The sequence below is a fragment of the Fringilla coelebs genome, assembly GCF_963513975.1.
Source record: "Fringilla coelebs genome assembly, chromosome: 5".
In the NCBI taxonomy this organism is placed as follows: domain Eukaryota; kingdom Metazoa; phylum Chordata; class Aves; order Passeriformes; family Fringillidae; genus Fringilla; species Fringilla coelebs.
The window spans coordinates 33302334-33329679 of NC_140033.1; the positions used below are offsets into that span (position 1 = coordinate 33302334).

Sequence of the window (27346 nt, forward strand, 5' to 3'; positions counted from 1 at the left end):
AAATTTAAGAGAACTACACAATTGCTCCCAAGTTCTTCGGCTGGGTGTCACTAAACCTCTTGTACACAGAGCTTTTGGGGAGTGTATTAATGAGAAAGATAAATTTAGCTTAGTGATTATTTTAGTTCTGTTTCTCTTTGTATCCATTTTCATTTCCCTTTTTAAATCTTACCTTTCCTAAACAAACCCAAATCTGCTTATCTGTCTCCCGGAGACCCATAACTCTCTGGTTACCCCAGAGAATTGCTGCACTTTCATCACTTTTTCTTAAATCATGAGTAAGAATTGTCAGATGTGAAAAAGCTGGCAAAATGTGTTTTGCAAATTGATCATTCACCAGTGTTCATCTGTTCACAGGCAAGAAAACAAATATGTAACTCAAAGAGATATGGCCTTTGGATAATAAGAGTGAAAAAAATTTATCATATTCAATCTAGCTTCAGTCAGAGCCCAAATATTAAACGGGTCTTTGGCATGTTTCAGAAAGCATATGAAATTTTTGAAAAGCTTAGTAGGAAGAGATTTTGCTGATTTTAAGTCACTACTGAGAAACTTTTAGAAAGTCAAAGTCTTTTATTCTGTTAACTGCTCTAACCAAGCTAAGGAAGGCTGACAGAATAAATGCAGATATGAAAACTGAAAGGTGTATTTTTGAAAAATTAACATTTAAAACCAAAAGCATTCTGGTTTTGCCTCTTGCTTTTCAAGGAGGTGGTCATGAGAACAGACTTTCTATGTTTATATTCTCATTTTAAAAGTGTTTACATTAAGATTTATGGATTTTGAAAGTACTCATATACTCACTTTCATACTATTATCTCCCCTTCAGTAAGTGATTTTTTTCCCTGTCACATGCAGTAGAAGGGATTTAAATGGAGTTCCAGGAATACTGAATCAAAGAGGAGTGGGATTTGAAATGTCAATGCTCAGCACTGATAGAATATCTGGAAACCAATTAAGACATAAGTTGAAGAGTGGCAAAAAATGTTCTTGTGAATAAAAAAATCTGCTGCATAAAGCACTAGGCTTCTTGAAACAACTTTAAAATGCAAGAAAGGAAGACACAGTGTTTCACTGGAATGAAAACACTCCCAGCTTTCAAGTACAGTAAGAAAAATCTGAATGAAAGACTACTGTCAGAACCGTGCTTTAGGTCATGATGGTCTTTAGGTATCATGATGGTAAGACTGTGGCAAACTGAATTTACATTGGTCATCACTTACATTGTTAACTGCTGGACAAGAGAATCACAGGAGCTCTCTTTTTCAATAATTCTATTTTCTTTACTATCAGCATGCGTGTCTCTTCCCTGGTCCCACAATGACAACCTATCTCAGGCGTACCTGTATCTGTATTGTTGTGACAGTATGATTAAACAAGGCAGCATTTTGCTGTTGAAGCTCAGCACAATGCTGAAATCTATGCCAGCAGCTGCTTTCACTCCTTTGGTCTAGGCATCACAGTATAGACCATATAAAAAGTAAGCCTCACTCCTAAAAAAGCAAAGAAATATACATAGCAGAACTGTAATCTTAACTCCCTTGCTCTAGTTTTTGTAAAAGTAATTTATTTAATGATACGTTAATGTAAGTTTTCATTTTCCCCTTGCTTTCTCATGTCAGGAAGGTCTCTTCCCAAAGAATGTGCTCCTGGCTAGGATGCCTAACACACCGGTTAGACTGCCTGGTGGGACATGCCCCTTCCTGGGCTCTGATTTCTGGGAGGAGAGAGAGGGTACCTGACCACGTTTACCTGAACACCTTCCCACCTCCTGTGAAGACTATACACAAGTCCAAGTTTGGGACCTACGTCGTCACTTACTTGGGTGCCTTTTGGTATGGCACCAGAGTGGCAAGGCAGGTTGACTGTACTTGGGTGGCAGTGAAGACACAGACCTTCATCCAAATGCCCACGGCCTTAAGGTGATCAAGACAGGGATGGACTGTACAGAGTTCTCTGTCCATCCCTGCACCCTCTACCCTCCTTCCCACAGCGAAAAGGGCTCTTGGGAAACTTCAGAAAATTCATGAGATTTCTCCTACCACTTTGCCTCTGGGAATGCTTCTACTTATCCACAAAATGATTGAGCTTTAATGAGTTTCTCATAATTTGTACAGGCACTAATAGTATATTTCTTTCACTCCTCTGCCAATAGTTCCTGCATCTTTTTTAGTTTTCCTAAACTGTCTTGTCCAGTGGAGAGTAATACTAAAATGCCGAAGTAATCAAATGTGTTACAGCCTACAGTTCTGCTTTACCATTTGGATGGAACTGTGTTACTTCAAAAGAAGCTGAAAGAATAAGGCAGAGTGTTCATTGAATTCATGGAGATTAATAGATGTAGGGCATGCAGTGTCATCTTCACTGCAATGTAAAGAATAAGATTATCTAAACTATGCAGACATTCTACCTTTCATTCAGGCTGTATTTACAGAAACTCACCACCCATATCTCATTAGTTCAATTATATGGCTTATTTGTGCAGGTCTGTTTTATAACTAATGAATGATGGGAATTAGAGTTACAGCAGTGATAGCGGGTATTTAAAAAACATTCAAAGCAAGAGTGAAGAATGTCACCCTCACAGGAAACAAACTGATACTTACTGACGCTTATGCAAATATTTCAATGATCTGATAAAGATCAGTGAAGAAAAAAATAACAAAAAATAGTTGCATGGAATGAGCACAGGAAAGTAGATCATTAAACACACGGAAAGTAGAAAGATATGCCAGTACAAAGCTACATATTAAATTATTGCTTGTCCTGCTCACCCAGTTTTCATATTCAGATGGATGCAAGGTCTTTGCTATATGTTCTTACTGTAGAAAGAGATTAAATGTTCAAAGAGAGGATGCTAAGATTAGTCCCAGAGGGTGGGGTAGTAGCCAGAGCTAGAACTGTGAGATTTTTTTATTTGGGCACTAAACTTGTATATGCAAACAAGGCTGGAGACTTGTGTATCCAGGCAAGTTTGTTTTAAGTTGGTAATCTGAAGTAAAATATTTTGGTTTTTATATTGGAAAGGAAACATTTCAAACAAAGACTTGCACTATATGCTTGCAAAATGAAGAGTAGAAAACAGTTGAGCTGTTTGAATTTTATCCAAATTCTCTAACTTTGCCAGTTTTTACAAAAATTAATTAAAAATTAATTTTTGCAAAATTTAAGAATTTTTCAGAAAGTTTTCAAGACACCTAAAGGCTCTGGTTTAAGGCACTATTATTATTGTAGAAAGAAAGTAAAACCAAATTCCCAAACCTGGCATCAACTTAAAACTCAGGCCCCATTTATTTGGATGCTTAATGACTGGCACCCACAGGTTGGTTTCCTAGATTGCACAATCATCCAGCTGTGACAGCCTTTCTTTTCTGGTCTGTCCTGGTACAATGTAATTGAACCCCTCTGTGACCCCTGGGAATGCCAACAATGGAGATGATCGGTCACTGCACAAACAGCTCTCCAAAGGGTGATCACTTCGTTTCAGGCCTTTCTAGAAAAAAAATCAGTTTTGCAAGTATTTTAGACTTAACATTTCTTTGGGTGTAGATTAAAAAATGTGTTAAGAGTAGCAGTGTGAAACAAATATTACATCTAGTAATAGTAGCGCTGAACACTGAAAAATAAAGGTTGAACATTGGAAATTTTGCTACTGAGGCTTCTTGCTCCTCCTCACTCCACCTCCTCCCTCAAAAATACACCAATGGGATGGTGCCTTGTGCACATGAAGCACCATCTTGTTTCATGCCAGTTTCAACGAGGGTGAAGGTGAGGCTCTGAAGCTGGTGTCAGAAACGGCATGTACAGGTCATTAAGCTGTCTGCAGGGGAGACTAGTACATTTAGAAGGTCTGTTTCAGAATATGGGTCAGAGGTCCTCAGGTCCTCTAGTTCTTGCTCTAAAGCCAGAAGCTGCAAGGCTTGTTTGGGTTTTCAGTGAGCTGCTCTATGGGCTGTTGCTTATGGCATGGGAAGCGAGTCATTTGTCAGCCGCTGACAGTGCTGTTGGGTCTGTTCTCTTCCTGCAGCGGTTTGGACAGTATTTTACTTCTTTAGTTTCTTTACAGGAAGGAATCCTATTGAGAACACCTGAAGTGATACAATTTCAGCACAGGCATTTAAAACCATGGGTATGCCTCAGTTTCCTGGGGAGCTGGGAAGAGGTTACAGTGCACATAAAAAATTTTTGGTGCAACTGCTAACCAATCAGGGTACTAGAAACCTTTCACATTTCAGTGGAGGTTTGGGCTTAGAACAGTCTCTTCTAGGCAACTGAAAGCAGAGATTTTTTTCTAAGGCTAAGAGTGCCCTGCAGCCAGAATGTGTGTTTTTTTGGTTGCAATCTCATGAAGATATGAAAGTTGCAGAGGGAAGAGCCAGCAACCTCTGGCATTCCAGTCCTTCCCTATCCCTGCAACTTGCATCGTTGCAATGCTGCTAAATCCCCTTTGACCACTCAGTAGTTATGTAAACAGAGAGTGTACTAGTGGGGAGTTATGAAGTATTTTTAAAAAGTCTGAATTTGTTGTATAGGGTTCGATCAGTACTGGAGCAGCTTGGTGTCAAAGGTTAGACTTTGTTTTACCTAAGATAGGGTTGGGAACTGATATACTGTAGCTTTTGAGTTTTTCTTATCTGCTTTTTAAGAGCTCACACCATGCTCAGGGAATGAAAAGTACAGTGTATTTCAGTCCCTTTCCAGAAAAGTGCATCCACTGCTACCTGCTCACTTTGAAAAGATACAGGTAATGTAAGTTCTAAATTCGCATACTTTGCCTTTTGTAATGCTGAGACAGAAGAGATCTTTGGAACTGAAGGATTACAGGCTTATTTGACCTCAAGCAGCCTTCTAGTCAAATCTGCTGCTTGTGTGGTCAGCTTATAATCATGTTTCTGTGACACTGGTGCACAGATGTAGTGTCAAAGCTGAGTTCAGAGGTTTAGTTTATTCTAACAGTACAATTTTTATCAGACAGGGATATTACAGTAAGTCATTCTTGTGCTCCTTGCCCTGTTTTCTCACCTTCCACCTCATGTTGCCTCCAATGCTTGTTTAACCTCTTACTTAACCGATAAAACTTGTTAACCCAGAAAAGAAGTTGAATAATTTTCTTCTGGTCACTTTCTCCACACAAATGGATAAGCACCTGAGCTGGTGAACAGTGAGGAAGCAGCAGGACTAAGACAACTGAGAGCTGGGGAAAGAGAAGGGAAAGAAGCTGATAGATTGTTTCAGCCACCCTATGATGCCTAAGTCTGTCCTGTAAAGCTTCTCCACTTTGGATACAGAATATTTGAAGTTTAGAAAAGAAGCCTCCCATGCATCTCCATGGGACCTCTTGAGTAGCAGGTCTTCCTTGAGAATGTCTTTGTTGAAAGATATCCCTATGAAAAAGTTTGCTGCCAGCAAGTAAGCATTTCATGTTCCTTTTGTTTAAAAATCAGCAGTTTTAAATGGAAGATTTTCTACTGAGCCCTTGTTAAGATTTTCTATTTTGCCTTCTCTGGTGAGACTGTTTGTAGAACTTTCCTTTAAGAAGGAACCACAAACTCATCTCTCAAACCTGAACAAAGTCTCTGTATAGCTCCTTCCAAGAGCAAATCCAGGCTACAGCTCCTTGACTTCTCATTCCTAAGCACACACTGCCTGAGAGGAAGCTCAAACACCCAGTTTCCTGCCTTTTGAGTGAAAAAGGAAAGAAAGAAGTAGTGTAAGAAAAATCTAATGAATAGAAGAAACAAAGTGGAAGGGCTGACAATGAGAAATGGTACACATAGGGTATAAAAAACATTAAATCAAATTAAAACCTCTACCTCCATCCACTTTTTCAACTTAGGCATTTTTGCTTACTGTCTTGGTGTGGATGATGTTTCTGCTATCTAACTGCTGTTTCCAGTCAAGCTTGCCCTACATGTATCTCCTTTCTTGCTTCATAGCAGAGTTCTCCTGGCAGAAGTTTTGGTAGTAGGGAACCAAATAAGCAACTGTGTGTATGAGGTGTTAATCGACTTCAGTACGTTTAGAATACCTTGCAAACTTATTTGGCACCATTTACGCAAGGTTTCAGCAGTTTACTTCTGGAGTAAATATTAAAGTGAAATGAACTACAGCACTCAAGTTTTGAATGTAGAGCATTATTTTACACCTCGTTAGGTCTATTTTTCCTACTAATACAGCCGTGGCAATTGGACAAGTGAAAGACTGATGGGATGAACAAAGGCAGTGTTCCTTTCTGTAGTGCCAAATTCATGCTGTAACTGTGACATTAAAAAAAAAATACCCCAAACCACATGGCAGAAGTCAGGCCTGAAAAATCAAGAAAACTTGCACTACAGCAGTTTGCACAAGCTCCTGCATGTCTTTACCTAATGTTTTCAGGCACTAGAAGGATCATTTTTCCATGTGCAGCTAATTTGCTCTTTTACTTAGAAGGTTTTCTCAAGGATATATACAAAATAGTATAAACGTGGTCGGATGCTCTTCTGCTTTTAAAAATTTGAAAGGTTGAAAACAACTTGATCTTGATACTTAGCAAGGCCTTTATTAAACTCTCTTAAGTAACAATTCTTACACTTGTTTCACGATCTGCTAGTCCCAGCAAAAGCTTATGGTGCAACAGTTATGGTGGGGGAACTGTCCCGAGCACATCTGAGGCTCCCTGTCAGAATAAATTGCGCAAGGGCAGAAACTTATTCTTCCTCCCAGCTTCACACAGGCTGCTGACCCATGTCCAGAAGATTTAAGAGTCCTTTTTCAGGAGTATCACATAGTGAATAGTTGAAGTGGTATCTCCCATCACTCTCTGCATCGTGTCTCTGACATCAGCAAGTGTGAGTAAACGAGCACAAGAAACAAGCCATAGTATGTGAACTGTTCCACACAAAAACGTGCACACGTTCACAGATGAATCAATACTATTGTAGATTTAGTGATACTCTAGTTTGATGTAATAATGAAAATGTTATGGCTTTTGAATGCCCCTTGGGTTTTTCCCCTGTAGAATAAGCTTTGCAGAGCTACCACCCCTTCATACCCTGTCTTCTTTGCCTGCAAGACTAAGATGTAGCTGCTGATACAGGATTCTAAAAGGCTTGGGGGTAACTGAATGAATTAAACATTCCTCTTCCAGCTGCTGCTGTTCACAACACTTTTGACAGTTAAAATACATCACACATTCTCTTGTCTGTTTAATATAAACAATTAGTATTTTAAGTTTGATTCTGGAGTCCAGAATCATCCCCAAATAGGAGGATCCAGACAGGCAGTTCAGAAAGAAAACTAAGAAGTGTTCTAAATTTATATAAAAGCAGTTTGCAATCAGTTCAACCTATGCCTAACATATTGTCTACTGCAGCACATCAGACTGTGGAAGCTGAGAGACCAGTGGCTTGTCTTTTGAGCAAGAAGGCTTTATTTTTCATCTCAAAATTATTTCAGCACAACTTTTTATCTGCAATTTTTACTATGAAATATAAAATGAAAGGGGGAAATCAAAATTAAAACATAGTATTTTTGTTTTCATATAATGAACTCTTTGTATAATGAAACATTTTAGTCAACCCAAGAGCCATTTTGGAGGAAAGCTTGTTTACAGAGAATTTTCCTTTTTGTCTCTTCTGGAAGAGAAGGGATTTGAAATCACAGACCTCACAAAAATCACAGACCTCACAAAAAAATCCAGCTTCTCTGTATGTTTACTTCCTTGAAGCTGAGGCAAACCTGAGATAACAAAAGGGCTTTAATGCAAGCTCAATGTTAGTATACAAGCAACATGATGAGAACAGTGTCAATCTTGTAATTTTAGGAATTCTAACATGATCCTTGCAAAGTGCAATTGGCTAAAATTTATTTCATTTCCTAAATGAGAGAATTTTTAATGAAAATGTTATAAACTTAAAAAGCTCCTCACTCCTGATAAAAGGCATTTGGGATGCAATACTATTCAATTGTAAACACCTTCTTTTTTGAGTTTAGACAATGTATAGCTCCACAGCTATACTGGGGGAGGTAACATTCTGTATGATACCACTTCACAGAGATAGTCTTAAAATTCCATTTACCTAAAGTTTAGGTCTTTGTAGGCATGAGGATCTCTCTGGAAACCTCTCTGTCAACTTTTCTATGTCAAAATCTAAGTATGCACCTCAATATGAACCTGGACCAGATGTAGCTATCATTTTGGAATGAACACTCCAGTTACTAGCAAAGGTAAAATACCTGATAGGAAGCATTTAACTTCACTTCTGCTTGCCAAGGAAAAAGCTAAATGCTCAGTTATGAACTTTACATCAATGATTTTCCCTTCATTCCTTTGCGATGGTTAGTGGCCAATTGCACTTGGGCCTGCAGGGTCTACAATAGTGCAAATAATGAATCACAAATAAACAACTTACCACCTTTTCAAAAGGAAGCCAGGTAATTAATTTCTTTTAAATTGAGACTTCCTCTAAAATGAAAAAGTCCCCTCAGCTTCTGCAGCCATCAACTCAGCTTGCACCTTAAAAAAAATAGAAGCAAGGCACCGGGAGTAAAAATGAAAACAGCTTCAGGTTATTCAATTTCCTGTTTGTTTAAATTTGTCCTTCCTGACATGCAGATTCACCGCACTCCTTTCCTGGTGACTACTTCATTAGATTAGTTTAGTTAGGTATTCAGAGGGATTTTTATCTTCTGACTCATAAAATTCTTGAATTGCCCCAAGAATTTCCTGTGTCTGACTGGAATTTTATGTCCTTGTAGTTTTAGCTGGACTCCTTGAAGAAGTTGCTGTCTAAATTGCTCTGCTTTTGAGGTCTTCAAACAGCAGATCAGGAGCCAGCTCCGAGCTCTGTTCCTGCTTTTCAGGAAAGCTGATCCGTGCCAGCACTTCACCTCTTAAAATTGTAGTCAGGAATTTTCTTAGTAGTTTTAAACTCTTCCTTTCCTGACAGTATTTCCCCTTGCTGCCCATGCCCTTCCCAGGAGTCCACTTCTGAATATTTGTCCAATTCCAAAAATGCACCCCGGTGGCTCAAAGTGCAGCCTGCATGCTATCCCATCAGGTTTTCATCACTCTCTTGCTATAAAGCAGAGAAGCGAAGGTTACGGGGATATCGGGCCATTTAGCAGTTGATGAGAAATGCCTTTGTATATCCCTTCCCTGTCTTTTTTTTAGTCCTTTCTGAGGAGGGTGAGAGCTAGGTTAGGCTGGAGCCCTGGTGTGTGCTTCTTTTGAAGGGTTCAGCGAACTGAAGGTGATGCTTTTTGACACATGAGCTCCAGAAATGTACCGAGTGATTGCAGTGCCAGCTCGGCTGCCTGCACAGGGGCTTCGCCTGCCTTCGCCGCCCTCTCGGCGTGGAACGCCGGCCCCTCCGTGCCCGGGGTCAGTGGGCTCGGCGGTACCTAAGAATGGCTTTGACGAGGAGGGAGCAGACGGCGGAATGGCACCCTGCCTGCTTTCCAAACTCTGAAAGTGGAAAGAAACCTGGTCACCCCTTGCGGTGTCGGTGTCCTGTCTCCTCTTCCGGGTCACGGTGACTGCGCGGGAACAGCCCAAACACGGCTGTATGACCACCGACCCGTGTCTGTCTCTCTGTCTAGCCGTGAGGTTGCTTTCCCTCGAGTACATTCGCTTATGGCATCGGCAGGTGGAGACAAGAACAAGGCCATGCGCTGTGCCGAACCTCCCCGGTTCCCCGTGCCTGGAGGCGGCAGCCGCCTCTGAGGAGCGGCCGGGCGGGCCGGGGGCGGTCGCCTCCCGCAGCCCCGGGCCGGGCCGGGCCTTCCCTGCGGCCGGAGCTTGTGCCCCGCCGTGCCTGTCCCAGCCCCGGTGCCCTTCCGGCTTCAGCGGGAAGCGGAGCGGGCACGGGCACCGGCGGGGAGAGGTGCACGGCCTGGGCGATGGCCCGTGCGGAGCGGCGGTGTTGGGGCGCCGCTGCGGCACAGGCACATCAGGATGGCCCAGAGGAGGAAGCCCAGGGAAACACAAATAGTAATCAGCGTTAGAGAAAAGAGTATCCAAAGAGCGTCCATAGCCGATGTTGTGGATGGCAAGCTACTACAGTTGGCCTGGCGTTGTGGGAAGCACCATGTAATGGAGGCAAATCCCGCATGAGTACAGAAATTTCTTTGAGTTGCTTGAATGCCTCAATGAGAGGCACTACGGTGCATGTCCACTCCTTAGTATCTTGCCTTTCCAGTTTTCTTTTGTATAGGGGCCCATTTCCTTTTGCTGCTACTCACTATATCTTTTATTTCTCCTCTTGTTTATTGCAACTGGTTTATTTTCCAAGCAAGCTACTCCTTTGTACATATTTCTTTACCTAGAATATCGTAAAAGAAAACAAGACCCTGAAGTGAGTTGTATGTTTATAAACCAGTATTATTTGTCTGCAAAAACATGTAGCGAGTATAATTGACTTCTGCTGTGAACATTTGCACTGTCCCTAATTACAAATGTTCATGGCCAACCTTGGAAGCTGCTTTCATGTCTTGAATACTTAGGATATGGTACTTATGTTTTGGTATATGGTACTTATGAGTAAAACATGTAATAGAATGCTAACGAAGAAGGGAAAGAAGACATAAAAGATGTAGTCATGAAAGGAATAGCACAGGCACAGAGGAGAATAAGAGACTTGTGCAAAGCTGACCTGTACAGCAGTCATATTCATGTTAATGCTTGCTCAGTCTTTGGGTTATTCTGGAGGCAAGCTGGGCTTCCCACAGCAAAGCATTAAAGGAGAGCAGCTCCTCATGAGATTGGTCTTAACTGCATTGCTGTTTCTTTCCATGGACTGTGTTACTGATGATATGGTATGGCTGTGAAACAGTTTCCTCTTAAATCCTTGAAAGAAAATGTAGTGTTTAGGACAAAGGGCATGCTTTGCCCTGGAAACTGTAATAGAAAACAAAAGGTGGACATTGCAATCAGAAATATTAACTTTTCCATTGTAATACTTAAGGGGTTTTTTTTCAAAGTTTTCTGCAGAAAACTTAAAAGGAGCATGTGTGAGTGTGTGTGCACATGTATATTGTTTTTGCCAGGGTTTTCTGTTAAGAAATGTCTTTATTTTCTGGGACGCGTTATTACCTACCTCTTTTTGTTTGCATAAGGGGTTGTTAAAAAGATTTAAACCTCCTTCCAAACCAACTGAAACTCCAAACAATCTAATCCTACAAATAATTTTTTCCTTCTTTTTTTAAGATTTTATGTAGTGCCTGTGGCTTTTGCATTCTTTTATGCATGCGGAATAGTGTTCAACTGTACATTGCACCGATAAAGTCTTAGGCTGAGGGTCATGTAAAGTTACCCTGAGGCCTAGGGTGGCAGAAACCTCAGAAGTCTGCAGAAAACTGCAGTGAGGAGAGCTTGCACTCCCCTTGAGAAGCACAGCTTCAAGGCTAGGTTCCTTGCAGGGCTTAGTGAGCGTGTAGTTCATGGTGAAACGTTCCTGCAGTGTGACAAAAATCCTGGTCTAGAAATGTATCAATCTTAAGGACTAGCTTTGTAGATAAACTGTGCTATTAGGCAAAGAGGAGGGTTTTGCTCTCCATAGTGGCATGAGAAGGAGCCATACTCCACCTCTCCATATTTTCCTCCTGCAGAGTCTTGTCCTATGGCCAAATGGTCCTTAGAGACCTGATGGTTTGAAGCTCTGTCTTCCCTCTGCTTTCAGTGCTCTATTCTGTCAGCCTTTGGTATCAGACATTGCCATCAGCTAACTGCCTCAGGTATTTGCCCCAGTCCTGACAAAAGTTTTCCTTAATGGCCAAGAAAATTATGTCTCTTTTTAGTTTGTGACCATGTTCCCTCACCTAGACATCTCCTTTAATGAAGTAAATGGGAGCAAGGGAGTGCTTGTCTTTTTTATTGTTGGTTGGGGGAGAAGGGGTTTGTTTGTTTTAATCAGTGTAGTAACACTTTCCCTTGTTTTAAGGGAAGATTCTATTAAATTATAACTTTCAGTTGAGATGGGAACCTATTTGACCAGCTGAAACAAGGAGGGTGCTTATCTGCTAGAGCATTCCATACTGGAGGCACTAGTGAAGGAGGTTCATAGAAGGCATATGGCTGTAAAAGGAAGGCAGTAGAGGCTTTGGGTTTTTTTGGTATTAAAATTAATTCAGTAACCTCTGTGGTTTCAGTTTTAAGCATGCAGCTGGGTTCTGGCTGTTCTTTACAAACTTTATTTCCCAGACATGCATAACAATACTAAAAGGAAAATATTTCAACAAACAATTTGTGGATGTTCATTACTTGAAAGACACCATGACAAATTTTTCAAATATGTATTTCATCTGTGACTGCTGCTCATTTCAGTGCCAGATGTTGATTATTACAAGGTTGCATTTGCTTGGTTTTTTTAACTTTCTCTGTGAACATGTTGCATTAGAATTCAAATTTTATCAAATCACTTCCATCTAAGGCCTGCCAGCTCTACTGCTATCCTGATTTACTTATCTCATATGAAAACTTTAGCAATTTAAGTGAGTTGCACAGATAACTCATTGATATACAAATGTCAAGGTATTTTGCAATATATATATTTGTTTTACCAATACTGCTTTTGGAGGAAAAACAAAAACAACTATTTGAAGTTTAATGCTTTGGACTGAGGTTATTAGGTCAACAGTAAATTTTAAAAACTATTTGAGAGATTTCATGATGGCATTTTAAAATTATAGCTTAAGGTTACACTGCTTCACACAGTTCTGTTTGGCTCCTTTGATGCTGAAGATCTACAGCTGACTTATGTGTAAGATATATTTTTAAAAACATTAGCCATGATTTAAAGTAACAAGAGACACTATTCAGATGAGGGGAGAAACCCGTCCTTTGGGAGGAAGTGGGTTAGGTTCAGTAGTTTTGTTGAACCTGAACCAAGAAAGAAACCATTAGTAACTCAATCTTTGTAAGAAGACATGAGGAAGACCCTAGCTCCTGCCTACCTGGAGATTTTAGCAGTGGCTTGTACATTCAAGATGTTGAATCTTAGAGAGGAAGACTCTAAAACAACCAGCTTGTATTAATCAGGATTTTAGACCACAGTGAAAGCACAAAGGAAGCAGCTAGGGCAAGAGCAGTATTGTGATAGAGTTATTAATTGCTAAAGAGAGCAGGCCCCATGCTTTTATTGCTCAAGAGACATCAGGGGAACTCTTGTTCTGAAAAATTCAGATGTCAAATGAAATTGTAGACGCTAAGTTTCAGATCTCCCTTAACAATCATTTTAAACAAATATAACCTCCTCCCACTAACAAGGAAATAAATCTGGATTGCATATGCTGTTTCATGGTAAGTTGTTTGGATGCTCAGAGTGCTGTAAAGGAAGAAAACAAATACCACCTTTATTCATGGCTTTCACTTTTTTTTATTTCCCAAGTGAGAAACATAAAGGAAAAAACAGATGGCAATTGTCTCATAAAAGCTGCTATTAGAAGTTCAGTTGTTTTGAAAAATTCCCTTCCCACACTGTTCTGGCTGCACAGTATTTGCCTGCTGCAATAGCCCAACTTTGATGTTACAGACAGGTAATATTAGAGAGAAGCTCTCTCTTTACTTTTTCTTCCAAAATTAAGTTTCATTTTGTCTTTGTGTTGCTCCCTTCAACCCCTGCCTAGCTACCACTCTGATGCTTTTTCGGCATGACCTGTTGAAAAGCAGTACTGTGTTGTCCTTCTTGTATCTGATGGTGCTGGAAAGGAATGGCCATTTTTTTCCCCCATTGGAATACATATCTAATGTAAAGCTGTTTGCTGGTGAACAAGAATGTTTCAGTGCCTGATTCTGTTTCTAGCTACATTTGGATAAATTACATGAACCTCCACAGAAAGAAGTGTTAGCTCACAATAAAATAATTCTAAGTAAGAATATTCATTATTCATTCATCATTGTGGAGGTATTAAGAAAAATAACCCAGGATGTTCTGTGCTAGCCAAAAAAAAAAAGCCCTATATCTATACAGGCATCCTACATAACAGCAACATGTCACTTTGTAGTTCTACATTAAACTTTTATGTGAGAAGTTACAGCTGTGGATGCCTGTGTCTTTCAGATTCTGTTTCAATAAACCTTTGAGAAAGAAAAAAGTGAAAGCCCTTCAGCTTTACAGCAATTTCAAAGCAGAAGCTTTATTACCTTTTTTTAATCCTAATACACTTTATGTTTTTACACAGACATGGTTTCTCAGTGAAGATAAATGATGAGACTCTACCTTAAAAAGCCTTTGGGTTTTCATTAATCCACATTAGGTTAAAAGGGAATCAGAATTCTAAAAATACAGCACATCAGAGAAACAAGGTATTTTTCGGGTCAAGGTCCTCTTTTACATCTGGTGCCATTTGGTAGTTCTAACATCTTCCATCTCCCCCTACTTCTCCATCTGTAAATAACTCACTGAAGTAAATGCTTGGAATAATTACAGCAAAGAATGATAAAATGCAGGTTGGATTTAATCTCCCAGGGATCTAAAATGAAAAACAACTACAGACATCACAGTTGTTGAGAAACTGGAACTCTCCAGTCAACAGGTGTATGAGATGGGAATTATGTCAGAGTATTACATGCTTTGGGATTGCAGTTCTGCTGTTAAAAAAAATGTCAAAAGGTGTATTAGTAAAGGATAGGGGGAAAAATAGCCTAGCAGGGCTGATTGCCAAAAGCAACCTGCCATTTTGCTCCTGCAAATAATTCTAGAGGCACAATTCTAATGGCTAGATGTGTAAGTGCTTGCATCCATCCAGGAAGTTGGAGATCTAACTACAGTAAAATGTGTGCAAACTTGCAAAACTGGAAGGAAGTTTGAGATGCTTCTAAAATTGATCAGTCATTCAGCAGGTGGACTACTTTCCAAAAGTTTATGAAAACAAAATGTCTTTTTTTTTTTTTTTTGCATGAGGTCAGAATTGCCCCAAGAAAGAATCCTGGAGTAGCCCACAAAATAAGGGTCTTTGGAGCTTTCTGGATTAATGTGAAAAAAGCAATCTACTCCTCCTGGAGTTTCATATTTGTATCAGGAAAGCAAAACAGGGGCTGGACTATGGGCACACTGTTTATGTTTGCTGCCTTCCTCTGGCATTTTACTTACTTTGGCATCTCAGACTGCTCAGTTTGTCAGCTCTCTGGGACTGCTGTGTGCTTGCAGCTGTGTCGTCCTGATACCCACCTTGTGCCAGCTGCCTATATAGGTACCCACCGTGAGTAGCTCATTAGAAATGCAGGCTCAATCAGGTACCTGGAACAGGAGGTCTGGAAGTGAGAAGGAAGATGGCCTCTTCTGAATGATTTTAAGCCCTCTGCCCAGAGTGGCAAAAGCAGCATCCAGCGTTGGTTGCCCGGCTCAATGTTTCTGTTCCTCCCTGTCCTTCTGTGTTGCTGCCCAGGGCAGGACCAGGCAAAAAAGCATTCTTTGACAAAGAGGCATAAACCACTGTCTCCTCTTTTCTAGAATAGGGAAAGCATTATAAAACACAAAAGATTCTGTTTTGGTGGGGGCGTGTAGAGTGAATTTTAGAAATGCTGCACAGCTTTTACAAAATATTTGGGGACTGTCCTCAAAAGAGAAAGAATAGGACATGACTCTATGTGTGACTCCCAGCGACGTAAAATCCTCTCTGTTACTCATGCAGATTGGAGCAGAAAAATCTGTCAGTAATGTTCAGTTTACACATGCTTTTCACTTAAATACTTGACAGAAGAAAGTTTCATTGCTTCATTAAGTGTATTTTAGATCTAAGAAATGCTAATTGCTGTATATTTGAAAAACTACTCATCTCTTGTGGCTTGCTTATTAACTTACCAGAAACTGGCCCTTAGGACATAGTGGCCTGACTCCCATGCAAAGGGTTGTTGGAGTGAACATAAACACAACAGACTCCTATTTTAAATCGTGTTTATATTGCCAGTGTGGTGCATAGTGTCTGTGAATCTAAGAATGAACCCATTAAAAATGTCTATAACGCAATAAAAATTGCTGGCGGTTACTGTGTCATACTGCCCCTCAAACTAAATTCAAGGATAAATGTATTCACAAATCTTAGTTGCTGTTCACACACACAAAAGGGTGAATGCTATTTGAAGTTGTTCATTCATCTGGTAAACTCCCACCCTCATCTTCTCTCTTGCAATTACCTTTTGCCCCTTTCCTCTAGAGGCTATTTTTTCCTAGCTGGTTTCTTTAACCATCCTTCAAAAGGATGGCCTGACTCCTGCTGCCCATCAGGTGTGGGCTAGACTTGACAGAGGACCATCACCCAAGGAGGATTGAGTCTTGGTACCAGGATTTGCAAAGGGTCTCCACCAGTGCTCAGCCTTTGCTGTGATAAGGGTTACTGTTTCTCTCAGCTTAGCAGAGGCACAAGAGATCCAAAATGGATCATCTTCACTCCTATCCCTACAGGAGCATGCCCTTAGCAAGTAGCCAGATAGCCTTCAAGGGTGAGCTGAAGATTTAATGGACAGCTTAGAGCAGCCTAAAATGTAAAGGTAGCCAACCATTTTGCAGCCTTACAGCAGGCAGGAGGCAGGAGGGCAGGAGTGGAGGGGCTGCAGCCAGGGAGACAGCTGAAGTGGCCTGGGGCCTGCAAAGTGGAGGCCACTGCTGGGCTGTTTACCTCTTGTATAGACAGAAGCTTTAAGGCTGCCTTTCTACATGACTGGGAGGTGCCTGATATGCAGGCAAGCAGACTACTGCTGCTACAGCTTGTTCCTGGCAGCTTTTGAAGCAGACAAAATGGTGCAAGAAGGCTTAGCAAGCTATCAGATGGGTTTTCCACTCTACCTCAGGAGAGGAAATGAGACTGCAAAAGGGGATTGATTTTCTGGTCAGTCTGGCTCATCAACTCAGTGAGCAATTCACTCATCTTCCTCTCAAGGTCAACAGAATGACAGTGTGTGTCACTGTGCCTTTCAGGACATTTTCTGTTCCAAGGTCTGCTCAGTTTTCAGTTAACCCTCACAGAGTTAGTGGTTTGTACTGGGAGTGCTGGTGCCTGGCCTGCCACGTAACTCGAGAAGAGACAGTTTGGCAGGGAGTTAAAAACACACACTGTGGAGATCTGTTTCCTAGTCCTTCTCTTGGGGACCATATGTGGCAGTGGTGGAGCCTTTGGAACATGTGTCACATGTAGCATGAACTGACAGTCTATTCTGAAGTCACTCCAGTTGGGTACAAAGACTACTTTAGGAGAAGCTTGCCTGTTTATATAGGTTTCAGATGACTTCATTTTTAGAAGTGTATGGAGTGCATCCAAAGCAAATAATTTTTCACTGGTGAATGGGAAGACCAAAAGGAGAAGCCCAGAGAAAGAAGGATGGATGGTCTTTCTTAATGTCAAAGCTGACATAAACACATCTCCTCCAAACTCTTCTCGCAAGATAATTTTCTCAGCAAGACACAGATTGCTTCAATCTCTGTCTTGCAGTCTTTGAAGCTTCCCCCTCATTGCTATAATGAAGGAGGCATGGTTTTCTTTGAGAATTTCTGCAGCCCTGAAGTTTGCCTTCTCTAAAGGCTTTCACATGATCAGATGGTTGTTCCAAAGAGCTCTCTCTTTGAACTTCCTCTGCCAACACAAGGGCAAGCTGGTATGTCTGCTTTGCAAAATTATTAAATTAAAAAACAAACAAATGAATAAGGTTCATTAAAAATATTCTGACTAGCTCAGTTTTCATTAGACAGAGGCCCAGCTAAGAAGATGACAAATGGTGTTGGAAAGGAGCCACCAATTAGGAAACATCAATTTTTCTGTCAACAGGATAGCCCCTTTTACAAAACTTGTCATGTGTTTACTCCTTTTCTGCTTGTGAAGGTAGTTGTTTGACAGCAACATTTTGCATGAGGGGAAGGATTTATAAATTGTTTTTTACAGTTTGCATTGCTGCATTGTTTTGAGTTCCTGTTTTGTGGGATATTTTCCCTGTTCAGGGTGCTAGCTCCTCAGTCTGCCTGCTGTCTGTAACTCTTCCATTTGTAATAATTGGAGAGAGGGCGATGACTCTTCTCATTTCTGCAGGAAGTTCTGGGGTTGAAACAATTGTGGTGGTAGGAGGCACCTTGTGAGCATAGGACTTAGGTAGCTTAGAAATGCTACTATATGTGTGTTCCAAAAAGGAAGAGAAACACATTTCTGAGCATTTCTTTGTTTAAAAAAATATCCTTGTTATGCATACATCCTAATAAATCTTCCATATTTAATAATCTAGGATACAAATGAAGACATATCGGTCTTTTTCCAATTTGCACATTTTCTTTACCTGCGTTCAGAAAAGTGGATAGTTTCCACTCTCTTTTTACTGTATAGAAAATTTTACTCACATTTCTTATGGAAAGCTGTATACACCCTTCATTCATCTGCATGCAGTGATTCAAAGCTACTGCTGTGTTTCTTAATAGCTTATTGCAAGTCATTTTACGAAATCATCAATAGCAAATGCTCAACAAATATTAGGACAACAAACTAGGAAATTCTTTATTCTTAGGCAATATGTGTAATACAGGGAGAGAGCAAGAGCTGCCTGTGCCTGTTGTATTTGGCAAGAGACTGAATGAGAAGGACAGATAGCTGGTGAGATTTCAAATGGGCACTGGTAGATGCTGACATGACCGTAAAGCCTGTCAGTTGCTGATGTGGGAACCCCGCCTCAGGAAATGGAGCATTATGATGGCTTTTGAGGAGTGGCTGAGAAGTTACTATGTAATGGGTGTCTTCTGAGTCACCACTGCCTTGTTTACCTGTGTTCTGGAGAGTGGGAGACCTTGTGTGGAATAGTAAAAGAGTGGAAGGTCATTATTTTGGTAAGTGGCCATTACTGGTAGATCAGGTACACATATCCTTATCTGGTGTCAGGTCATGCAGATCAGTGCTCAACTATCAGCTGCTTTGAACACGTACGTCAGTGAGTGCAGTTGTTTTATTCTGGCTAAAGACCACATGCATATCCTCCACTAGTGTCTAACACGGGCATAGTTATGGTTCCACCTGTTCATGTCTGATCTGAAGCGCTCATTACTGTTTTGATATGAGACACAAAAATAATCATGTCACTACCTCTAGTGTGTGATGGTTCAGTGCCTGAACACATCTTTTTGGGTTTGCCTTGGGGAAGGCAAAGGTTAAGGCATGTTTTGGGGCTCCAAACTACAATTTCTCAATTAATTTTTGAAGTGTTTTTATATTGCAAAAGCAAAAGCATTTCTGTTCCATAAAGCCTTGCTGTTCATATTCAGGGTGGAATTTGTGGGTTTTTTGTTAACTTGTGGTTAAAGCTGAATTTGCTTACCTGGGGCCTTTGTCCCCAAGCTAAACTGCTGTCACTGCTTGTAGTGGAATGCAGGAATCCTTGCAGAGATGGAGGTTGAGCAGCTAAGGGCAGGTTAGTCCTTTCCTGTAAACAACTGTACTTGGGGGGGAAGTTTTCCAAAGTATCTAAGTGATTTAGGATAAAAAAAATCTCCATTTCATTATTTCCATGCTCTGGAGTCAGATAAACATTTTTCAAAGTGTGATTCTCTCCTGCTTTTTGCAATGCTATCTGCCACAAAGACACCCTCTTTTTTTACCTATCTTGTTCCTCTTTTCCAGGTTGGCCTTCTTTTTATGATGTGATCAGTCCTGATGTAATTGCTTTCAACGATGATTTCTCCTATGGGATGCATCGGATTGAGATATCCTGCAGTCAGGTTAGCTTATAGCACACTCAGACCATTCCAATGGCAAAGGCTGCAAGAACCATTACAGTGTGCTGTACTTTCCTTGAGATTTGCAAACCTTTCAGTTCTATTAAATAGTAATAATTGTGAGAGAGCACAATGAGTCATAGGCATAAAAGCTGGGTGGAATGAGCTGAAGGCACAAAGGGGTCGTTGGAATGCACATTGTTGTCTCATGTGAGATTTAACAGAGCAGATGTAAATGGTTGGACTCGGTGCTGAGTGTACAAAAATAGTCTTCCTGAAGAGGGTCCCTTCAAAGGAGCTCCTGAGCCTGAGCCTGTCCAACTGACTCCACATGTGAACAGTTGAGAGAAGTCAAAAGCAGTGGAGCAACTGTCTGTGTGCTGATTCCATCACTCTACATTACTGTGCATCCATGCTAACTAGTTCCCAACACTCATTCCCAGCAAAGTCTTAATGGCTGCCTCAGATAATCCCATCTGCCGTAATAATGAAGTCAGTAGTCATTCAAAACATGCCCAAATTTTCCGTTAATCTGTCTTGCTCTACTTTCTGTCATCCTTTGTGCTGCCCTCCTTTCTGTGAAGGGAATGGCATAATCATTACCTAGCAAAGGGAGAAGCTGCTGCCTTTGCGTTCAGCAGCTGTAGCCAGCAGCTTGCCGTCCTCTAGCTCCACATTCTCAAACTCCTCCTGAGAGAAGCAGCAGCTTCATTTGGGCAGTGATAATTTGCTGTTCTTCCAGCATTGTTGGGGGGGGGGGGTAAGTGATTTTATCCCTGACAATATGCATTCTTACTAGTCAGTCAGACCTCATTATATAAGGTTCAGAGTGAGTGGAGAAACCTCTCAAGAGTATCCATTAACTTCAGTCTGCATAGAGCATTTGGTCAATATGTTAATGACCAAATTAGGGTGTCTGCTAGTTTGTCATGTATACTATGAAATTCTGAAGATTTTACATGGATCATATGCTGTAGAAGATCCCTTCAACACTTTGTGGGAATATCCACGTCCCTAAATGCGCTAGCAAGGTAGCAATGAGACTGCAGATTGGGAAGCTCATGCTTCAGCATTGGTTACTGGCATAATCAAAAATGCAGCCCAGTCTCTTTAGCTCTGCTTGGTAGGCCTGAACAGTGCTAAAATCTGCTTATTGCCAACTTGCTGAGCCTGTGTCTGCTGACACACTTCAGGAGATGGCCAGAGCTCCTGGAGAAGCCCAAGGAAGCCTGTGGTCAGCCAGGGAATCTGGGAATGTCATTTACCTGTTACCAAACAAAGTAGTGTTAAAAGACCTGAGACCAGCAATATTAGCAGCAGTCACATGCAGACACCATAAAATCAAAGCAAAACTAAAATCAGAATTTGAAGAAGAAAATATAACCAAGGTCATATTCGCTGTACAATCCAGTAGCAACTTCCTACCAGCTATTCCAGCTTCCTGGGGCAATAACTCCACAGATGATCAAGTCACACAGGAAAATAGCTTGAGGAGTGGTGAGAATCTTTGCAGCCAATGCTCAGCACAGCTAATACTGGTCCATTGTGTATCTGCCCCTGGAGTGTGAATCACATATGCAGCTGCAAAAAAAAAAAACCAATGCAGTTTTACTCCAGCCTGCAAAGCAGTGGGGTTGGTATGACAGACCTTGGTAGTACCAAAGAGAAATACCATCTCCTACACCCAAAACCTTATTAATCCTTTGCAGATGAAAAAGTAGTTGATTTTTTTTGAAAGTTCTTCCCACCTGTCTGAGAGAATAAAAGAAATATTTTTTAATGTTCTTCATTATAGAAAGCAAACACAGGGAAAAATCACTGTAATATTAATCAAATACATCAATGGGATTATCCTAGAAGTACCTTTCACAGTTTTTGGAAATACACCCTGGGTGTATTTAAAAGGTCAGTGATTAGTGTCAGGTAGAAGGTAATACAAATGCATTTGAGGAATACTTTTTTCCTCTGTCCTGTTCAAGCATCCCTTTCCCTGTGGTCTCCCTACCTACTGTTTTTCCTGTGCAAATCAATAAAATTCTGTAGTCACAAGAGTAGTATTTGCACACCAATAGCTTGGATTCTCAACTGCAGCAGCTGACTGCAAGCTGCTTTCCATGCCTCCCAGCAGTATAGTAGAACCAGGAGGCTTGAGAGATCCAAGCATACTGACAGTTAGCAGTAAACCCCCTTTTCCTGCTCCCAAGCACATACTTGGAATGCTTTAACCATTTCACTGTCCCGGTTCATTCTGCCCAATATATTTATGTGCAAAGCTGCAACAGATAATTGTTTCTTTTCCAGAGGCTCTGCAGGCATGTATATCTGTCCTAGAAAAATGGTCAGCACCTATTATGTGTGGGGAAGACAGTAAAGTCAATTCATCCTTTGTACTCTCAGCTGAGTGCCAGGTTTCCTATACTGCGATACAAAGGACTGAAATACATTTCTGTTTAGGGCAGATGAGTTATAGAGTCCTCTATACAGAGAATCGCCACATAAATTTTTGGTGAGAGGTAATCTCAAAAGGTCACAGATTTTGCAGTAATTCAATCCTGGAGTGATTCTGCCATCACAAAAAGGTGTAATGAGACTACCTTGGACTCTCATACAGCCTCTCAGGTTTTGTGAGGAAAACCTTTTTGATAGATTGTCTTTGTAGTCTGTGTGTGAATATATTACTTCTATAGACCATTTCTCTCTGCAGTTTCTCTTGTTCTATTTCTGTCCAGTAGAGAGGGAATGATTTATCTTTTGTTAAATGTTAGTCTGGAAAAGATCTGTTTAACACTTCCAGCCAGGAGGTTTTGAAGCACTCTTAGTTGAGACGAGATGATTTAATTAGGATGCTGAGCATTTAGAAAAATACTCTCCCTGGGACACTTAATTTCTTTTTCACCCCAAAAGTATGCTTATAGTCAGGTGAAATGCTTCATTGTTAGATACCCCATGTTCAGAAACAGCTCAGGTTTTTTGCACATGCTAACGTTAAAAAGGCCTTCAATATAAAGGAAAATGATAAAAAGGATAAGCAGTGGATAATGGAGGAAAAGATGGCAAGACAGCAGTCTTTCAGGAAGAAAGCTTGAAGCTTAGTTTTCTCTAGGTCCCATTCAACTTCCTTTTACTTACTTCCCTTGTTTTATCTTCCTTCCTAACAAAGCTGAGCAACTGCTGCTTAACCCAGTCATGCATGCCATTTTCCATTGCCTGAGGGAGTTTGTTCTGCTGATACCACAGGATGGAAACCTTTGGGTGTTATTGGGATCCTTTCTGGACTGCCATGGCTCTCTCAATGACACTTCATCAGGAGCAGGGAGCCTGCTGTGGGATGTGTCTGCATGGGTGCAGCCGACAGGTGGGAGCACTGAAGCTTCACAGGTCTACCTGCCATGCTCCTGAAGGCAGTGAAGATTATTGTTTCAGCTGTCATTAAATAAGCAGAGTTTCTTTCCCACCTAGCTGGTGTGAGAGCCTCGCCCTGCCTTTCAGTCTATTGAGAAGGTTTAACCTGGAGGCGAAACTTTAGGTGCTTCTACAGACATGTTTCCTGCTGCTTTGGTGAATTAGAGGCCATAACAGCAGGAGAGCATTAGCAACACATTAACTGCAGGGTAGAGATTTGCCATCACTAATTCACTCAGAGTTTGGAATAGTCACTATTGCCTCTATGTATTTGGAATACTATGAATTAATTAAATGTTAAGAATAATTTGCAGTCTTTAATTTTTGCTGTCTGACTGTGAGCCCATGAGCAGGTCTGTGATCTCAATTACATCATTCCACCTCTCACTGAGATCTGCTATTGACTTGAAAGGCCAAGGCCCTTTGGTAAAGCAGCATGACTTTCCTGTTCAAGATAAATATTTCTCCAGTGCAAGGTTTTATTTTTTTGTTTCTCGTGGCATGCTGTAAAAATGAACTTGTGGAATTCAAGTGACTAATTACAAGAAGTTCTTATCCAGATAAATTGTCAGCCATAATGTGCAGTGGTGGTAATCCTAATTTTTGAATAAGGATCAGTAGGGTTAGCTTCCTCAAAATATTGTATTTGTAAAGCAGTCCTTGTAAAGCAAAGGACTGTTACCTTCCTTACAGACAAGATCAGTAGTGCTCACTCTGAATAGCACTGCAAGTATTTGGGTCTGGTTGATACAGAGCAAAAGTGGCAGCAGATCATTTGTACTTTCATATTCCTTACAAAAAGCGAAATTCATCACCATTTATAATTACTCCCAGACAAAGATTATTAGTTAAGAAATATTTTACATATCCGCACTACAGGTCTTTTTCAGTCACCTGCCTGTCCCTATCTTTATGTACTATAGAGTGTATGAATTATGAGATGAGTGGGTTGAGCTCCATCCCCTCCAGGGGCAAGAAGTGCACCCAGAACGACCTTGATGCTCAGAAGAGTGCCAGGCTATAGAAAGGGGGGAAAAAAAGAAGTGTGAGACCACACTCCAAAGAATATCTTTAGTGCTTTAGGTCCTTGCCAGGATCACCAAAGGGTTTATTTTTTTTTTACCAAGGGTTGTTAGCAGATGGTTGCAGGCTGAGGAGAGCCCAGAGCTGAGGCTGTCTCTTTCTTACACAGATATCCTTGCAGCAATAAGTGAAACATGGGCAGTGCTGTCCTCACCACCATGTTTTTAGCTGTGCTGCTGGCATGAAATCATGACAGAAACAGGCAGATCCTCAGAGCTGGTGGTCCAACCAAGCATAGGCAGTGGTGTGACAGGAAACACCCTGCAAATTTGGGCTTGGAGTCTTTGGCACCTGTGGTATCTCAGAAGATCATCTTCCTGGATCACTCCTGCAAATAAATGCAGACTGTATATCCCACGTGAAAGGGCGATGTAGGCACCAGTGCACTTCCTTGGAAGCAGCTGCTAGTCCTTGCTTAACCGCGCAGTGATGGCACCGAGCGAGCGAGCGGCACACAGACACAGTGATACTCTATTGTGTTTTGTTTCAGTGTGGTGCTCACCTGGGGCACATTTTTGATGATGGACCTCGCCCAACTGGCAAACGGTACTGCACAAACTCTGCTTCATTATCTTTCAAGCCAGCAGACAAGAACAACGCTGGAGAAGGCAGTGTTAATGCCAGTCCTGCCCCAACAGGCAAAGCTGAGCTGTAGAATGAAGCAAAACCTGCAGAAAACTGCGTCGATCCCACACAGCTTACAAGGAATGTTTTCTAATTTTCAAGTTGCCTGCTCTCTTATATCCTAAGAATGTTCAAATGTATGAAAGCATTTTGCACCATCCTTCTTCTTCCTCACCCTTTCAGAACTGAGGCCTTTCCTGACAGTGCATTTACTGTATAATTGGATTGAAAAATGTATTGACTGAGTCCACAGATTTTCTTTTTTCTTCTTTTCTTTGAGATTGCTTTGGGGAATCTTTAAATGGAGAGGCTTTGACATCATTAGTTATTAGTTTCTTCTTGATACTGTGTTGCTCTAGGTTTACACACTATTCCTTTTTGTGTGGGAAATGGGACTTGTGTTTATCTCCAGTCCATAGGAAACTTCTGGGCATAAGAAAATCCTGAATTCCTAGCACATCTCTGCTTTGTTCTGACTTGTGAGGCATGCAGCCTTTGGTCGTATGTATCCAACCATCTCCCAGCATCAGCCGCACCTTGCAAAAACTTGTAGTTATGGCTGTTCCTTCTCAACTGAAAGAGATGGATGAGATGTTAAAAGCATCCTTTGGCTAATTTACTGCCAAAATTACAAAGGTGTGGTTGAGAGGATGAAAACATTGTCTCAGCATCTGTGTTTCCCCTTTGTTTGGTATTTAAATCAAGGTTTTAACTAGTAAGGCTCACTTTTGCAGGCTACTAATGAGGCTTTGTCTGTTTGTGAGGCCTATTCAACAAGTGTAACACAAATCTGAATTCAAGTTGAAATCTGCAGGGGGTAATTATATGGGCAAGCGCAGAGATAAACTTGCAAAGTGAAGTAGATGAAGGATGACACTGGGCTCTTTATCTTGTCGGTTGCTACAAGGATTCAGGAACATGACAGTTTCTGCTAGAGAGAAGTTAAGGAATGAATGCAGTAGAAAGAGAGAGACCCTCCTGACATATCCAGTTTTAAAGATTAGCTTGTCTGGATGCATACTGCATACGAGATCCAGCCTTTAATTTGTGCAATGGCAATGTAGTGGCATGAGTGACAGCGTTGGTGTAAGAAATTAATTTAAAAAAGGTCTGTCACAGTCCCAGAAATTTTCATGTAGCAAAATTCACTGTCCCATGAGATGTTTTTCACAGCTGCTTTTCGATTTTTTTGAATAACACTTAGAATTGTGGATAATACTGTTCTTTAAGCTATACTACACAGTATGTGCTACACTTTGCCTTTAAACACTGAGAGACTTAATGAATACGGTATTTACTTCTACTAGCAAACTTTGTGACTAGCATGTTTGGATCCAATTTTATTTTTAGTAGAAACAAAGCAACCACTGATTTTTATGGAAGCAGGATTGAGGTTTTTATGTCAGTGATAATAAACATATTATCTAAAGTTCAAACACCCTTCAGTTAAAATATAGCTACTGTGAAAGCATATGGAATGGTCATAATTGCCTTTTTTTAAACAACATTAGAAGAACATGAAAAAATATTTTAAAAGGCAGCATCTATAAAAATATGGTACATAAATGTGGTTTAATTTCAGATTGCTGTTCGATTTAAGTATTATCAAATTTCAGTATATTCCTGCCTTATGTTAAAGAAATATATTACATAAGCTTCAGAACACAGTAATGTATGCTGTCCTACAGGAGATTTATTTTTGCAGGATATGGAATGCAATGAAATGAATCAATATGGTGAGGTGTATGTGATCTCTGGGAGTTAGATCATTTAATATAGGAAATGCATTGTTCTTGTGCGCAAGCTATATCACAGCGCAGTGCAAGGTAAGATAGATTTCCTTTTATTGCTCTTAGAAAATGCTAGTAAGGGCTAGTATTGAATCCTCCAAGTTTGGTTCAGTCTGGTGATGATCATGACAAAGGAAACGTGGGAACTGAGCACAATGTATAGAGTAATAGAATATTTCTGTATGTTTAAATTTTGCACTCTCTAGATGCTTATATAAACTGAATGCAAATTGTGTAGAAATAGCAAACTATATTTTCTAATATCTCTATTTTAAATATGATGTTTAAATAAGATACCTTAAAAATCATGTAAGTCACACGTTATTTATATATACTATATATATATATAAAATTGCACATGTTTTTATATATATATGTACACACACATATATTATTTGAGTATAATTTTAGCCTTCTGTACCTTTATAATAACTAAAACCTTTCCATAAGAGGGTTCAATACTTTTAAGAAATCAAATATACATTTTTCAAATCAAATTTGTTTTCATATATTTGCTGTACACAAATATAAAATAAATTTCTTTATAAATATTTCTGTTCTGCTTCCTTATTTATCTGGTTTTATATTACATTTCCACATCCTTCACTGCAGGGCGTCTTAGGAAACTGGTTTTACTTTGCTTTCCCCTAACTTACTGTGAATATTATACATAGAGTAATAATGTATGTATAATTTAATGTATGTATAATTTACATAAGATTTTTTATAATTTACATAAGAATTATAATTTACGTACATAATTTACATCTCCAGCAGGTTTCTGGC

General features: G+C 40.4%; 1 protein-coding gene across 4 annotated transcripts in view; it reads left to right on the plus strand.

Annotated features, from left to right (window-relative positions):
* MSRB3 (methionine sulfoxide reductase B3) overlaps window positions 1–27067 on the plus strand; it is a gene marked incomplete at its 5' end in the record, with an annotated part of 79317 nt that extends 52250 nt beyond the window's left edge. For 3 of the 4 annotated variants that reach the window (XM_084205594.1, XM_084205595.1, XM_084205596.1), the window contains 2 exons: window positions 19567–19664; window positions 24637–27065. In XM_084205594.1, coding sequence (XP_084061720.1) covers window positions 19567–19664; window positions 24637–24801 — 263 coding nt within the window. In that variant the 3' untranslated portion in view covers window positions 24802–27065. Of the gene's footprint in view, window positions 1–19566; window positions 19665–24636 lie in introns of all 4 variants that reach the window. The other variant, XM_084205593.1, reaches the window with a different exon arrangement.
* Between the last annotated feature and the right edge of the window lie 279 nt (window positions 27068–27346).